The 16377-nt window shown below is 47.5% G+C and overlaps 1 protein-coding gene across 1 annotated transcript in view; it reads left to right on the top strand.

Moving 5' to 3' along the window:
- Positions 1-16140, top strand: part of LOC147465671 (protein DMR6-LIKE OXYGENASE 1-like) — a 33194-nt gene extending 17054 nt beyond the window's left edge. Inside the window, exons 2-4 of the mRNA XM_086521308.1 lie at positions 13983-14236; positions 14352-14676; positions 15860-16140. Of these exons, the coding sequence (XP_086377434.1) occupies positions 13983-14236; positions 14352-14676; positions 15860-16075 (795 nt within the window). The 3' untranslated portion in view covers positions 16076-16140. The remainder of the gene's footprint in view (positions 1-13982; positions 14237-14351; positions 14677-15859) is intronic.
- The last annotated feature ends 237 nt before the right edge of the window (positions 16141-16377 follow it).

Below are 16377 nucleotides of genomic sequence, written 5' to 3'. Positions count from 1 at the left end.
GAGACCTTAGAGTTAGGAGGCCGTGGCAGTTGTACCAGTATGATTGATACTAAAGAAATACAGAAAGTGGTTTTGAATGGAACTGGCCTGTAGCCTTACTAAAGGGCGGTCAACTTTGGCCTAACTTTCCCTGTGCTTTAAGACATAAAGTAACTTCACAAATAAACCTGGAATTTATGAGTCCAAAACAATTCACGAATTGGTAGCTAGAGCGCTCCCAAGTAGACGACGACAGCCTGTTGACCCCAAAGGTTTGCGCCCCTTTCGGTATTTCTTTATTCTTATTTCACTTTAGGAAAACCTGTAAACTTCTACGAGCTGTCCCACTTTTATCGGGCTGAAATTCCCCTACTCTAGCCAATTTTGGCAACATAACGACAGTAGAAGTCTCCGTGGACAAAATCCCAGTTAAATGGTGATTTGCTACACACTTTAGAGCACATTACAAAACCTGACGATAAATTATAGCACGCTGATTTCTTTGTTTTTGACCTCCAATTTGCACCAAAACACCTGTTTGGTCAGTGATTCCCTAGCTTCCCCAAAGTTCGGACTTGTAGGCATCAAAACTTGCAAAAACCCTAAACTTGCACAAAAATTACAGTAAGCTATAATTCTCTGTTTTGCGCTCTGATTTGCATGCTGATCACTTCTGTGGGTAGCCCTTGAGCTCTCGCACTTGTAATATTACTTGCCCTTTGATTTAGATGAGATTCCTCACGAGAAATCTCTCAAAATTGTCCTCTATCAACACCCAAGTCTTCCCCAAGGATCCCTTGTTGTTACCTTGCAGTTTAGGTGGGAAACCCTAAACTTGTAAATAAACACAGCAAGCTGTAATTCCTTGTTTTGCATCATTTTGAGCGGAGCAAACACGTCTGCGCGTGTCAAAAAAGCTCTCGAACGCAATTGGATAGCTCCCCTATGGATTGGAAGAGTTTTTGTGCGAGAGAACTCTTCGTTTTTGCAATTCTTTGCGACGGAACTGTGCATACCTGTGGGGGATTAGCAATTACTAATCTAGTTTTTGTACCGAAGGCTCTTGCCTTGGCAAACGTGCATAAAACCCCATAACTGTACATGTCATCTGAACCCAGCAATTGGACAGCTCCCTTGTGAATTGGAAGAGTTTTTGTGCGAGAGAACTCTTCGTTTTTGCAATTCTTTGCGACGGAACTGTACGTATCTGTGGGGGATTAGCAATTACTAATCTAGTTTTTGTACTGAAGGCTCTTGCCTTGGCAAACGTGCATAAAACCCCATAACTATACATGGTTATCTGAACCCAACTAGAGGTTTGCAAGGAAAACGCCAGATCCGCCTAGCGTTGCTTGTTCCAGTAGATCAGCCCTAGCGTTTCCAGTTTTCAACCCTTGCCAGATTGGCTTGGATCTAGCCGCGCTAGTGCTCTCCCTTGTAGTTTGGTACTTCGGCAACTCATCGGGCCTCTCTTCAGCAATTCCCTCACCAACATTGAGTGCTCCATTACTGTCCATCATCGTTGTCATCGAGATCTGCATTTTCAGCCCTTCATTCGTCTCACATCAGGAGAGCAATTCAGCCCCACATCTACCCATTGGTGGCCATCCACAATCCCACATCGAGAAGGATCTTAAGGTGCATCAAATCTGCCCCGGAGGTGCCTCGCCTAGAGGAGTTACCGCAGAGAGTCATTATTCGAGTCAATAGAGTCTGCACGTGAGGTATTGCATGTGTGTACATTCCATTTACGCAATCTAGAGCAAATGCCACATCGGCAATGGTGTGGGGGGTCCTTGAGAGGGTTGTTGGGACCGCATTGCGTCTCTCTTCTCTCTCTCTACACATCTCTACCGCTCCCTCTCTTCAGGGAAAGTAAAGGGAACCATCATTCAAGCTATAAGGAATCACTAACGCAAGGAAAAAAGAAAAGGATTTGTGGAAGTGTAAAACCTAGATCTTCACCATTTCAATTCCGTTGCACTTGACAATTTTTTTTTCCGAGAAAAAGACCTTCCATTAGTTCAGAGAACTACCCATAGGGCTACATAGGGGGAAGACTCCCAATGAAAAAACAACATATGTACAATGAGGGCTAAATCAAGAGATGGGAGGAGGAAAGAGCCACACAGGTGGACGATAGTGCCATCTGGGCTCACCCCGGACCATGTTGAAGAAAGGCTTAGGGCGCCAAAGTCGTAGGAACGCCTCTTTGCGCTCCTGTATGCGGTCGGAGCTGCCCTGAAGTCTCTCAAACTGTCCCTTGAGAGTATGGATCAACTCCAGCCAAAAGTCACAAACAATCTCCGCCGGTGGGACAGGGTGAGCCTCGAAGGTGCGGAAGCAATGGGCCCAGCAAATGAACCAGAGTGTTAGGCCACAGACGAGCTCCCAACTCACCTCTCTCTCACTACACTCCTGGGGGGTAAGCTCTGTAGCAAGATGGAGTGTAGGTCGACCCCCTGGATCACTATCATCCTGCTGGTGGAAGATAGCTCAAAGTGTAGTGCAGGGTTCGTGAGGGTGGACCAAGCAGCTGTCCCCCAAATGTATTGTTGCGTTGTGGAAAGAGAAGGCATCAGCGGAAGGACTCGAAGCCAAACCTGCTGTGCATGGGACAGTCCCATAGACAGTGACGCTGACTTTCCAAAGGATGGTCACAAGCTGCACATGCTGCCGAAAGGCCACTACGTACTAGCCAGCTCCCCACTGTTGCAACTCTGTGTGCAACTAGCCACTAGAACAAAGTGACTCGCCGTGGTTGTCTAGAGTCCCACAACCTCGCCCAAAAGTCTGACAAGAACTCAACTGTGAGACCCTCCGCCTGCCAATGAAATGTTGCAGCAAGACGAGCCTCTCTCTGTGCTTCCACTATGTGACGCCCCAGTGGAACAGTGTACTGAAAGAAAGAGATCCCTGGGTGGCCAGCTGAAGAGAAAGGGTCTCTTTAAAACCACTCTACAGGATCCCACTGCACTCGTGCCAGAGGGAAGCTCTCCCAAGCCTAAAGCCTCCAAAGGCGTGTCTCAAGAGCTGCTGGGTCAGGATCTATGACACAAGTCCTCCCACAGATGCTCACTACTCGTATCCTCTGAAACTAGCACTCTGCAACTTGTGGAGCCTCTACTGAGACTGTGTAGTCGACCCTCACCCTGGATCTCAAAGAACAGGGAGGGTATGGTCTCTGAGCAAGCTCGAACTACAATGAGGACCTCCAGGCGTGTGAAGGTCCCCATCCATCTGGGAGCGGCTGTCTCTAGAGGAGTGAGCCACTCAGTTGGTAAAGCCTCTATGATGTTCTAGCACATGCTCTGCACCCCTCTCATACCCTGCAGCTGGAAGCTCTGTATCTCCTTTGAAAAACTTGAGAACTGAAGCGAGTCGTCTAAAGTGCACGTTTGACCCTCTGCCGTGGGACCCAAGAAACATGGGGCCTACTACCACCAAGTGGCCTCTCTGAGTGCTTACTAGGGGGTTCCAAACAAGGGGCTCAAGCGCTCCTCCGTGCAAGTGGGTTGGTGGTGCTCCAAGCCACTCCGAACGATTCTCAAGTCTCCTGCTCAGACCAACTCTGCGCATCTCTGTAAAGATCCATCTGATGGAAGGTCTCCAAGGGCCTCTTGCATGAGGCACTCGAGCTCTAAGCCGCTGAAGAAAAAACTTCTTCCAGGGCTTCTCCCCTGGAAGCAGTCCTTTGACAACAAACTTCCCAAGAAGGGCTCTGCTCTGCTGTGCTAGGTGTATGATATGTAACCCCCCCTGAGGACATGGTAGAGTGATGATCTGCCAGGCTACTTTGGCCCGGGCTAGCTGGGTGTCGTGCCCTAACCAAAGAAAGTTCCTGATCAGCCTCTCTAAGTGGCTGATGCAGGAGCTCGAAAAGATCCAACAAGATGTAATGTACCACATAGTAGCCAACAACACCTGGTTGGCCACTACAACTCTGCCTGCCAAAGAGAGTCGTGCCGAACTCCAATATAGCAACCTCATCCATCAGGAGGAGGGGAGCAATCTGCTGCTCAGGAGACAAGTCAAGGCCAACCTAACAGCCCAAGTAGCAAACTGCAATCCCTGGGGGAATCCATCTAAAGCCCTCACCTGGCAACCAATCAGGAGTAGGAGCACTGCCAACCCAGAAAGCCACTGTCTTCCTTCAATTGATCAATGCGCTTGATGCACAACAAATCGTCTTGAGAGCTTGCTCACACCTGTGCAGGCTGGCCTCCTGGCCCTCCAAGTACAGAGCTCAGTCGTTGGAAAACTCAGCATCCAGTAGCTCATCGCCCCGAATAGGGAGAGCTAAGCCGTGCAGACCAATCTGTTGTGAAACCAAGAATCTGCTCATCGCCTCAACATAGAACAGAAAGGGGAAGGGGGCTAGAGAGAAGCCCTGTCTGGCCGAGCGTGTGAGCATGAATCGCTCCCCTCTACCTCCTGCCAAAAAGCACCTGACTATGTGCACGTCTGTAGAGAGCTGACACACCTCTAATTCAAGTGTATGAGAAACCCATCGTGCGTAGAGTGCCCTCAAAGAAGTCCCAGTCAACTGTGTTATAAGCCTTCTCAAAATTGAGAAGAAGTATCACCAGATCCTCACCTCAGAGGCGCGCGAGGACAGACGCCTCCCAAAAGTGAAGATGTTGTCAAGGATGTTGTGCTCCTTGACAAAACTTGTTTGGGTCCCATGTATAATACTCTCTAGAAGTGGCTGAATCCTCAAGCTCAGAGCCTTGGCTAGAATTTTGTAGGCTGAGTTGAGGACGGTGATGGGTCGCTCTGTCGAATCTTGTCCAAGGAGCCTCCCTCCTTGGGAATCAGGTAGATCAAGCGCTCACTCATGTTGTCAGTGGGCATCTCTCATGTGTGCAAGATGTACTAAAAAGCGCTGCAAGGGCCAAGCAAGTCCCAGTACTCCAAAAAAAAACTGGGAGTCAAACCATCCTCACCAAGACAACTACCTTGGGGAAGTGCTCTAAGGGCCTCATGGAGCTCCTCTAGTTGTAGAGGTAGCTCAAGCCTTTGGCGCATCTCCTCAGTCACAAGACAAGGCATTTGTGCCCAAACCTGCTCTCTGCATGCATCGTGACGCTTTGATTGAGGCTCTGATGACAGCAAGTCGTCACGGTAAAAGTTAGTAGCAACTGCACGCATATTCTCTGGCTCTGAAGCACTAACCCGTTGGGTCCCCTCAATTGGCTGACACTGGTGTGTGCGTGACGGGGTCCCACTGTCTTCAAGAACGTCCCAGTCACTCTGTCACCCACTTGGGTCCAGTGAGTTGCCTGTCGATGGAAAGCAAACTCTTGGTGGCGCTCCTCTATGCTGGCCAGCTCCTGATGAGCCAGTTGCAACTGCTCCTCCAACCAAGGATTGTCTGGGTGTTGCTCATGCAACCTTTGCAAGAAGGCAACACTCCGTCGAAGACGCTTCTTCTCCTCCGTCGCTGTACCCAGGCTAGCCGTAAACACCTGGAGGAAGAAGCGACTAAGCTCAGCAAGTCCAAAGGCCACTCTGTTAGCAGGGGAGTCCTGCATATCCAAGCCCTCTGTCCAAAGAGCCACCACGTGCTCTCTGAGCTCGGAGTCCGACAAGATTCTCTCAGGGATGTGTAGCATCGTGCTCCCCCTCCTCTGTCTGTCTGCCACAATGAGGATCACTGGTGCATGGTCCGAAAAAGATGTCCCAGACAAAATGCAAACAGACCTACCCATGTCACAAATGTGGTCACTGGCATAGAAGCGATCTATCCGAGATAGATTCACTCCTCCTACTCTACGGTCTGAGCGAGAGAAGGCCAGGCTGTCTGGGGGCCTTACAAAGCCAGTGTGCTGCCAAACATCCGAAACCCACAAGGTCATACATAGTCTCTCCCAAGCTGCCAACTCAGCCCCGTGTACAGTAGCATGGGAGTAATCCGCATCCAAGCGTCCTCGAGATAGGAGTGACTGCAAAGACTGTCTAGCCCAAGCCCAAGAAGAGCGTGCCGTAAGCAGGGCAACCTCCTCTAACCAGGAGTCCTCATGTATGTATACATAGCATGGTGGGCTCTGCATGTCGGCAAAGAAGTGTACCAGAATGTGTCTACATCCTACTCTGTTTGGAGGTGTCTGAGAACTTGGTCATCGGCCACAAAGTCTGTACAAGATCTGTAACTCCCAAGTCTCTTGTGTGGCGAGAGAACCCAAGGGCCTGAGCCTGCAGCTAATCCATCACTGAGTCCAGAGTCCACTTAGATTGGTCTTTGCCACATAAGGGAAAAGAGAAGTCAATCGCCGTGTCCAAGGCCTCTGTCCCTCTTGTTGCAAGGAAAAGTACATGAACTCTGAAACAAGCCGCCTCAATGTCTGGTGAAGAGTCGTCAAGAAATCATGTGAAGTCGTAGGCAAAGAAGTCCCACCTACGTCGGATGTCGAAGCTTGTCAGTCCATGGGGAACTGCTGCAAAGGGAGACGTCTGTGCTAGAAGGGGGGTTCACAAGAAAGGTTGTTCCTCTCTTGCCAAGCAACTCGAGACAAAAGCGTTGCCAAGAGATCTCCTAGCAGCCGAGGAGGGTCCTCCCCCATGGATTGGCTGGGGGGTAGGAGCGGGAGGAGAAGTGGAAGCAGTGGGGCTAGGGGAATGTCACGTGCACATCTAACCCTATGTGCATGTGGACAAGCTACTTCAGGTCTAGGGTTCAGGTTAGCTTAGGAAGTGTTTTGGCACCTTTGTGAGCCTGTGCGCAGACCGTGTATGTCCAGGCACTTAGAGTAGTTGCATATCCTCTGGTTGCACACATCATGATCATCAGCATGACATTCAATACCCATCATGAGTATTTTACAGTGCACAAAACCCATTTTCCCAATTTATCACTTGTTGGAAAACTAGGTAGGGCAAGTTTGCTAAGCTACTATAAATGAAACCTAGCGCTAGCACTTTCTGGCAGAAGAGGTAGTAGAAGTTCCAGTGACTTGCAGTGCACCTTCTCAGCAAGACCGGCAGGAGGCCTAGCGTTTTCAAGCCAACAAGAATTGACAGCGTTTTTGGGATCTTCCTCTTACTAGCGTTTTTAGCAGCAGATACAGCATAGCGTTTTCCATCAATAGATTCCACCTGGCGTTTTTGCAGTTGCAGACCTAGCCTAGCGTTTTGAAGTTTCCGGCGTCAGATCAGCCCAATGCATCAACGTTTTGAGTTTTTAGCACTTAGACAGAGTAGATCCAGCCCCTAGCCTTGCAGACCTCACCTACTTGTAGCAGATCCTCGTCGTACCGTCAGATCAGCCAGTGTTTTCAGATTCAGCCCATTGTCTGTAGATTTCAGCATCTACGTTTTCATCGTCGCGTTGTCGCCATCGTCGTCCTCGCCGACATACAGTGAGAATTCAGCAGGAAGTCAGCGTTTGCAGATTTCAGCCCGTCCTCGTCGTCGTCATCATTGTCGTCAACATCGTCGGCAAGTCCATCGCATCTAGACCATTGTACCAAATTTGTGCAATCAATAGCATAGACCTTTCTCGCCATAGAGAGGGGGACCCCTTGGAGGAGGGTTTGAAAACCGTCTGGTGTCGTATTCTTCTCTCTCTCTCTCTCTCTCTCTCTCTCTCAGTCTCAACACCTTCATTCACAGTGTCATTCACTTTGTTTGTGATCATTGCACTCTCTCACTAAAGGAACGAAAAACTCTCCCTTCCGTAAGTAAAAGGAACCCTTAAGCACAGTTCGGAGCACTCATCTTGAGCAACGTTCAACATTCACTTCCGTTGCACCTTACATTGGTATCAGAGTTTTGGCAGTGTTCTGTATCACTCAAGGAAAAAACCACTAGAAATTTTTTGCTTGTTGCGGTCGCACGTAAGCCAAGTCCACTTGGGCATGTTGATTCCTAATTGTGTTTTTGAAGAGTGACAGGTAACCCAAGAAAGAAGGGCTTGTCCAGCCTCCCCCAGTTCCTCTTTTCACTTATCGAGAGTGGACCGTGCACTTAGCGGTCGGCCAATCAATGTGAGGTGGGAAAAAGCAACTTTGGTGTGAGCGCAAGGCCACCAAGGGGTGCGCCCGCAGGGAAGAGTCGAGCTAAGAGAAAAGCCTTCTCTAACAAAGATTGCAAGCTAAAGAACTCAAGAACCTCCAGAACCTCAAGAACTCAAGAACCTCAAAAACCCAAGAACCGCAAGAACCCAAGTTCCTCGCGAACTTAAGAACACAAGATCTTAGTGTATGGTCATCACCCGAAGCGGAATGGATACCTTGCGTGAAGGTGATGAGCATGGAGGTGGTGAAGAAGAATTTTTCCCACCAGGGGGTTTTTCTAACCCTCCCTCTTCCCATCTACGCTACGGGTTGTACCAAATCCTATGGAGGCTTTGGTCAAAACTATGATGGACATGATGCTACAACAAGAAGCACAACGTGCTGCCTTGGATCGTGAGCGCGAAGAAAGAACGGCAACCTTGGAGCGTGAGTGTGAGCAAGCGCGCTTGGCGGCCGAAGAAAGAAAGGCAGCTATTGAGCTTGAGCATGAGCAAGTACGCGAAGAGGCGGAGGCGGAGAGAGACTGACGCATGCAAGAGTTGGTCCTATAGGAACTCACCTCGAAGCCCGAGTCGGTCAAAGATGTTGGCAGTTCATCAGGTAGCAGAAACAGAGATTCGGACTCCAACAATCCGGTGACTGAGAAGTTGACGTTCAATAATTATGATGTCACAAAGTGATGACGTGGCTACGAACAGCAAAAACCCTAATTTTTGCCAGAAACCCTAATTTCCGGCGACGCGAATCTTGCTTTTTTTCTACGCTATGAGAAAGAGAGAGAGAATGCTTTTGCTTTCAAGTTTTGACTCTCTGTGAGAGAGAGAGAGCAGTTGCTTTTGATTTGAAGCTTTTGGGGCTCTGCTTTTGGGCATCCCTTGTAACCTTTAAATTAGTGGTGAGGGTCTCACTTCTCAGAGCATCTGGACGCAGAGTCTGAGAGTGAATCCTGACCCACTCTCTTGTACTTTGAATTAATTGAAATACCGAAAGGGGCGTCAGTCTTTGGGGCCAATATCTCTAGGCACGAAACTCCGCCGAGCCAGTGCAAATCTATTGTAATGTGTGAATTGTTTTGAAGTGGTTATTTGGTGCTGTCGCGATTGATTCTTGACTTGGAGTGTCCAAGTCTGTTACAGTGGTATCAGAGCACGTCCGATTTCTCTTCTACGGGAAATCCGATCCCCGAATTTTTTTTTCCGCGGCACCTATGGCTTCACGCAAGGATCAATCGACTCCCTCTGCATCTGGAGATGCGAGCTGGGATCACAACGAAGATTCAGACAGAGAGTATGGCCCGCCTCGGCCTACTCAGGCGGAGCAAAGAGAGATGAAGCGTCGTCAATTGATCGGCGATGCAACGAAGATGATGCTCAATTTTGCGAAGGACCCAAAATTTGCAAAATATATGAGCGAGACTTATTTTCAAGAAGTGCATGAGCAGTGGCAGAAAGCCACTACACCCACTAACAAGAAACCTTCTGCTCACAAGAAATATTCAGAGAAGGAATTAGAAGAGGTGGTTGATGCACGGAGTGCTCAGCTTTTTGACACGCAAAAGAAAGCCAAAAAGCACGGCAAAAAGCAGAAGAAAAGCACTGACTTCCCCGGGATATTTGGGTCTTCGGTCGACATTCGACAAGGCAAAGAAATAGAAGAAGCGTGTCAAGTTTGAAGACTTGCCCAGTTCTTCTTCTTCTTCTGATAGTTCTTCTAGCTCTTCAGACTTGAGCGAAGAAGACAGAAAAAGAAAAAAGCGAAGCAAGAAACAAAGCTTCGGAAAGGGCAAGAAAAAAGGCAAAGAAGGCTACATCTCGCCCAGAGACTGACAGTTCTACTGAGGACTCGTCTACAGACAGCTCAGATTCCGATGACTGAAACTTTTATGAGAACAAAAAGAATTTTTTTACAAAGCTAACTAGTATGACTTTCTTGAAGATAAAAGCAAGAAAGTCCGAGAGTTTAAGGAAGGTGGCCACTCGATCAAGTTTGATACTTTTTCAGGATACTCAGATGCTTCGAAGGCTTTGTCTTTTATACAGCAGTTTGACATCGCTTTCTCAGGAGGACGCTATTCAGAGCACTCCAAGATTCGGAGAGCTGCCTCTTACTTTAAGGGGAATGCTCGTACTTGGTGGTCCACGCTTCTTTTAAACAAGACTGCGCCAGTTAAATGGCTGAAATTTAAGAAGCTTTTTATTTCAAGAATATGAACGAGATATACGAGCTGCTTGGAACCATCTTCGGATGACCAAGAAAAATACAATCAATGCTTATTGTGAAAGATTCTGGAGCTCTTTTCTACCAGCCTCTTCATTCAAGAAGATCTCATTCAGAGAACAGATTGAGCGGTTTACCTTGGGTCTACCTACAGAGATCCGAGATCACTGCTTGGAACAGAAGTCAGCTTCTATTCAGGAGTTGATGAGTCATGCGAAGCGGGGCTTTGCCATCCATTCACTCTGGCAGTCTGACCTACCCCACAGATGAGGCCATGACACAACGAGCCAAACAGACTTCTGGGAATGAAAGTAGAAAGAAAAAGAGCAACCTAGAGAAAAAGGATGCACGACCCAAGCTTACTCCTGAGGAGAGAGCTCGCTTCATCAGAGAGGGGAAGTGCTTTGGATGCGGGGAACATGGACATATCTCCGCGAAGTGCCCTAAAAAGGCACAGAAAGAACAGAATGATAAAGACGACGACAGGCTTGAGAGTTCGAGAGCAGCTGAGGAACGTGGCAGAAAAGGCAAATAGAAAAACAGAACTGGTACCACATGGCATGGAACTTGCACCGAATCTAATGAATGAAAGTACAAACTTTGCCGCTTTTGGGGCAAAGTGAAGGATCATGAAGCTCTTTTGAAGGAGCCAAGGCCAACTTCTTTTCACTTGGAATTGGCGGCTCGATTTGGAATTACGCCCGACAGACTGACGCCACAGGCGGAGGTAGTTCGACTGGCACCCGGATGGGATGTTGCCATTACACCGAGCATTGGCAAACTTTGTTTGCAATGACAGGGGTGTTCAGGGCACGCGAGTGACGTTCTACTCAGGATCCCTTGGTACCACAAGAACTACACCGTGGTTGACTACCGGGCCGAGAAAGCGACTTTGATAAATGAAGGGCTTAGAGATTGTACTTGATGAACTTCAGTGTCTTACTCATTCTTTTGGGAGAGAACTGAACGATGGATAAAGGCTGAATATGTTTTGACCTGATCAAAAGAACGCCAAGATTTTTTTCTCCACACTCATGCCGATTGCTTTTCAGAGGGCCTGAAGATCATACCATAGATCTGATACCTGGAAGCACGTCACCGAACTGGCCACCCTACCGTGTGAGCCGAGCACAGAATGAAGAGATTATGAACCAAGTGAAAGACCTCTTGGAAAAGGGTCTTGTCCAGCCTAGTACTTCACCGTATTGCTCTCCAGTGTTGTTGGTTTTGAAGAAAGACGGATCTTGGAGAATGTGCATCGATTATAGAGCTCTCAACAAAATCACCATCAAGAACAGATTTCCGATTCCTAGGATTGATGATATACTCGACAGGTTACAGGGATCCTCGTGCTTTAGCAGGATTGACTTGAAGAGTGGATATCATTGGATCAGAATAGCGCCGGGAGACGTCTACAAGATAGCTTTTCGGACGACTTTTGGGTTATTTGAGTTTTTGGTGATGCCTTTCAGCTTAACCAATGCTCCTGCGACATTTAACCGGATGATGGATAGGATTTTTCGAGAGTACAGGATATTTGTTGGCACTTTCTTTGACGACATCATTGTTTTCTCCAAGAATGAGGCAGAACACAGAGATCATCTGCTTCAGGTCTTTCAGGCATTACAAGATCACAAGTTCGTGATTAATGCAAAGAAAAGTGAATTTTTCCTACCAGAGATACACTTTTTGGGACACATTGTGTCAGCAGTAGGAGTGCAAATGGATCCGGCCAAGATAGAGACTATCCGTGATTGGCCCGACTTAAGGAATGTCCATGAAGTTAGAAGCTTTTTGGGACGGTAAGATGGATGCTAGTGTTATTCATTCTTGGTTGCATCAAGTTAATGCTTATTTTGCGATAACTAAGAAAATAGGAAATAACGAAGTATTGACGACAGCCATGTATCTTGCTGGTGATGCTATTAATTGGTATGAAGCGTGGCAAGAGGCATAGTTGGCCGCGCACCTAGCGGAAGCCGAAGAAGGCGTTCCCCTTTCTTTCAATTGGGCCGACTTCCAAGACAAGCTCAAGGCGTGGTTCATGCCACTTCAGTACCTAGTGGCCATGCTTATTTTGCGATAACTAAGAAAATAGGAAATAGCGAAGTTTTGACGACAGCCATGTATCTTGCTGGTGATGCTATTAATTGGTATCAAGCGTGGCAAGAGGCATAGTTGGCCGCGCACCTAGAGGAAGCCGAAGAAGGCGTGCCCTTTTCTTTCAATTGGGCCGACTTCCAAGACAATCTCAAGGCGCGGTTCATGCCACCTCAATACCTAGTGGCCAACCACCACTCACCCACCCGAGGTAGTAGCATGATCTTCGGTAGGGTGTGGGTGTCGCGAACCAGAACGCGTACTGTGGGTATGCCAGTTGCCTTGGCAGCCACAGAGGCTGCTGTTCAAGGTGTCTCCAGGACAGTCCCAATCTCTGAGCCAATCGTGGACAAGAGCGGAAGGCTGGAGAAGCAGACTGAGATGGGAAAGCTGCCTCCTCGACAAGAACATTGGTAGCTGGGTCGAAACCATGGCGCCACTATAAAAAATGAGCTCGAGTTGCTCGGATGGCCAGAGGGCTCATCGCAATGACCTTGGACACCATCTTGGGGGTCTCAAACTCTATCTGGTAGTAGCCACGGCTGAGAAGTTGAACGTCAAGGATCTTGCCCACCTCTGCTAAAAGGTGGGCCTGGAGGAGAACACGCACCTCTTGTCTGCTAGGTCGGGTTCCGATGATCTTGCAGATGGCGGAGGTCGCCTGAAGGCGCTCCACCTCTACTGCGAGCCTCGCTTGCTCTGTCGGCGAAAGAGCAAGTGGGATGGTGGGCTCTGTAGGGTCGGGCGAGAGGACTTCTTGAGTCTCCCTTTGAGGTGGAGCATGAGCTTCCATCTATGTCTGCTACTGCGATGGAAAGGGGCCGAGTGAAGACCACCCTCTGAGAATCTCTGGTGAGTAGAGTCCAAGAAACACCACTGACGAGGCTAAACAGAGCGAGGCCTAGAAGGGGATGGGGGGACCGGGGGGGGCGCAATGGGTGGTGCGCAAAGGGGGTGGGCGGGCAGGGGGGGATGAGGGCCAGCGGGCTGAGGGGACAGTGGGCTGAGGGAGGGCGGTCTGAGGGCAAGCGGGCAGCAGCGGGAGGGGTGGGGGGAACAGCACGGGGGTCGGAAGATGAGGGGCAGGGCAGCGTGGGCTGTGGGGAGGGCAGCGCGACTCACGAGGAAGGTGAGGGATGAGCGAGCGCAGAACCATAAACGAGTCTTTGCACCTGACACTCCCTCCTTGTCCACGGGATATCTTAAATGTGATTTTAAATCTTTTTTCATAGCTTTGAAACCTCGAAACCGATTTGGTGAAACGTGCAACTCACTGAAAACAAAACCTAAAACCTTGAAAAGCTTGCTCTCTCTACACACAAAGAGTGCAAGTTTGTGTGTGCCTGCATGCCATGCTTATGCATGAATGTACCTTGTGCACTCTAGGCGGTTTTGTTGTGGAGAGTGCAGCCCGTCCGTCTTCTGCTCATTGTAGACAGTTTTGTCACGGAGTTTTATGGATGATGGAACGAAGGGTTATGTTGTCTTATGGGTGACTATCATGAGTGTATACCTTGCACTTTCCTTTGAAGGTGAATCTGGGCTCATCCTGGATTCATTCTACACCGTTGCCACTATCCTAAGACCTTATGGTAGAAGGTTCGGTTCTTTGTTAAGTGGAAATTAGTTTCTGACTTGATACTTGTGCGCTGATAACGATAATCCTTTCAGGCTATCAACCATGATATTCCATGTGAAGTGTTTGATGACATGTGGGAGGCTTATAACCTAATCTTCAAACTGCCAGTACAAGAGCGGGGAAGTTTCGATTGCGGTCCTTTTATCCCGCCTGATATCTTACAGAAGCTGAATGAAAAGAAAGAGGCACTGAAGAAATATGCAGATTCAAGAGATACGATAAGGCTTCGGGATTTAAATCCAGATGACAATGAAGGCACAGTAGCTTCTACCCCCCAGTTTTTCAGGTGATTGAACTGTTGTTTGAATGAATGCGTGATTGCTTGATTGAAATGGAGGTTTCTTATAAGTGCACCTCCCGAGTGTATAGCAAGCGTACCAAATTGAGCTTGTATGCTGCAGGAGGCCTGCTTGTACCTTTTACAAAGCTTTACGGGATGTTGGGTTTGAGCTGTTGAGTGCCATGTCTCAGAGCCTTGGTGTAGAAGTTGATCACATTCGCCGGGCCACCGGAAACAATGAAGCGATCAACTCGTCATTGCATTTCTATTCTCCCAACCATGATGGGAGCAAGACCATGGGCTTGAATCCCCATAAGGACATTCTAACCCTCACAGTTTTGGTCCAAGATGAGACAGGTGGCCTACAAGTCTTAAAAGAAGATAAGTGGATTGATGTCAAGCCCCTGCCAGGTTCCCTTGTGGTCAACGTTGGAGAAGCTATTCAGGTCAGACTCCACAATTTCTTGATGTCTCTTTAGGTCCAATTGTGCTGTTTATGGTTGTGCATTGTATTGATCAGAGCAAGGGAGATTCATCACCTGGATAGGTGTAGATGTGGATATCGTGTGGATATTTTATTTTAAATCGGGAAAATCACCAAAAAAGCTTTGAAATTTGTGGAAATTTCAATACACCCCTCATATTTTGCCAAATATTCCCAACATGCCTTTAAACTTTTCCAAAATTCACAAAATACCTTTGTTGCGAGATTAAACATCTCCAAAGACATATTTCTGGAACTCTTCATAAGAAGATCAGTTCTCCCTCACTAGAAGGTAGTGTGGGCCCTCAAGATGAAATAGTTCATTATTTGTAGTCACAAATGCCTCTATTTGTGAGCTCATTGGTGAGAAGTTTTGTGTAAGACACTCAAAATAGATCTCTATTGGCAAAAAGAATAAACTTTGAAAATTGCAGCAAAATCCCAAAATTGGTACAAGGGTATTTTGGTAATTTCTGAAATTTGAGGGGTATTTTGGGAATTTCCGCAAGTTTCAAGGGTATTTTGGTAAATTTCTCTAGTATTTGTAAGTGTGGTAGGTGCATCAAGCAGACAGGGTTAAAGCTGTTCAGTGTTATTCCAAATGTTTTTCTCAACAGGGTAGCTTCTATGTGAACCTGGTGTGAACTAGCATTGAGGTGTGTAGAGGGTTGGATTTTCTGAGGCTGAGTCCCCCTTGAAAGAACTTTTCCATTGTGATGAGAAATTACAAGTACATGCAACAAGAAACGATAATCTATTGATCTCTTCATTATTTTCCGTTCTCTGTGGCTCTTCATGCAGCTTATTGGAATTATTGCACCGTGGATGTGTTTCTGCATGTCGATCACATGTGCATGTCGACCCCCCCTCAAAAGGATTTTTGCATTATGATGAGAAATAATAAATGCATGCAACAAGAAACGATAATCTATTGAGCTGCTCTTCTTTGATTACTGCGCTTTGTGGCTCTTCATGCAACATTTTGGAATTATTGCACTTTGGATGCATTTCTGCATGTCGATGACATCTGGTCGCGTGCTGTTATACTGCTTTTGGGTTTAACAATTAATTTTCCCAATTATTTCATACGTGCTCCACCGAGTTGAGTTGTGTAATGCGGATCTGGATTTGATTTACTTCAACAGGCAATTACAAATGGGAAGTTCAAGAGTGTGCTGCATAGAGTGGTCAACCACCCCGAGAAAACAAGATCTTCGATATCCTGTTTCCTTATACCCACACCTGATTCAGTCATTGAACCTATTCCTCATCTTGTCAGTGAAGAGAGCCCTCGTCTTTATCCCAATGGCACATGGGCAAGCTTCGTGCATAACCATTATGCCCTTGCTTTGAAGTTTTAAATGTCATTGTATGTATACTGAATACTTTTCTTCTAATAGAACAGGGTGGTAAGGAAGTTGTCAGTGATCATGCCCACCATGCTGAATACTCGTGCACGAACTGGTCAATGCTTTGTCCAGGAGCATAGAAGCCAAGAAAGTTTGTTGTCTTTGCCACTGTTGCTTCACGGCATTTTTTTGTTTTGAAGATAACAGGAAATGAATCAAAAAGGAAAGAAAGTACAACTGAGCCTCACCGGTAGGGGGAGAGGCATCCCACAGCAGAAGAAAAAATTACAAACTTAAGTAGGAAGAGACCATTA

Source organism: Adiantum capillus-veneris, chromosome 1, assembly GCF_014529385.1.
Source record: "Adiantum capillus-veneris isolate H3 chromosome 1, ASM1452938v2, whole genome shotgun sequence".
NCBI lineage: Eukaryota > Viridiplantae > Streptophyta > Polypodiopsida > Polypodiales > Pteridaceae > Adiantum > Adiantum capillus-veneris.
This window is presented reverse-complemented; position numbering and strand designations above follow the sequence as displayed.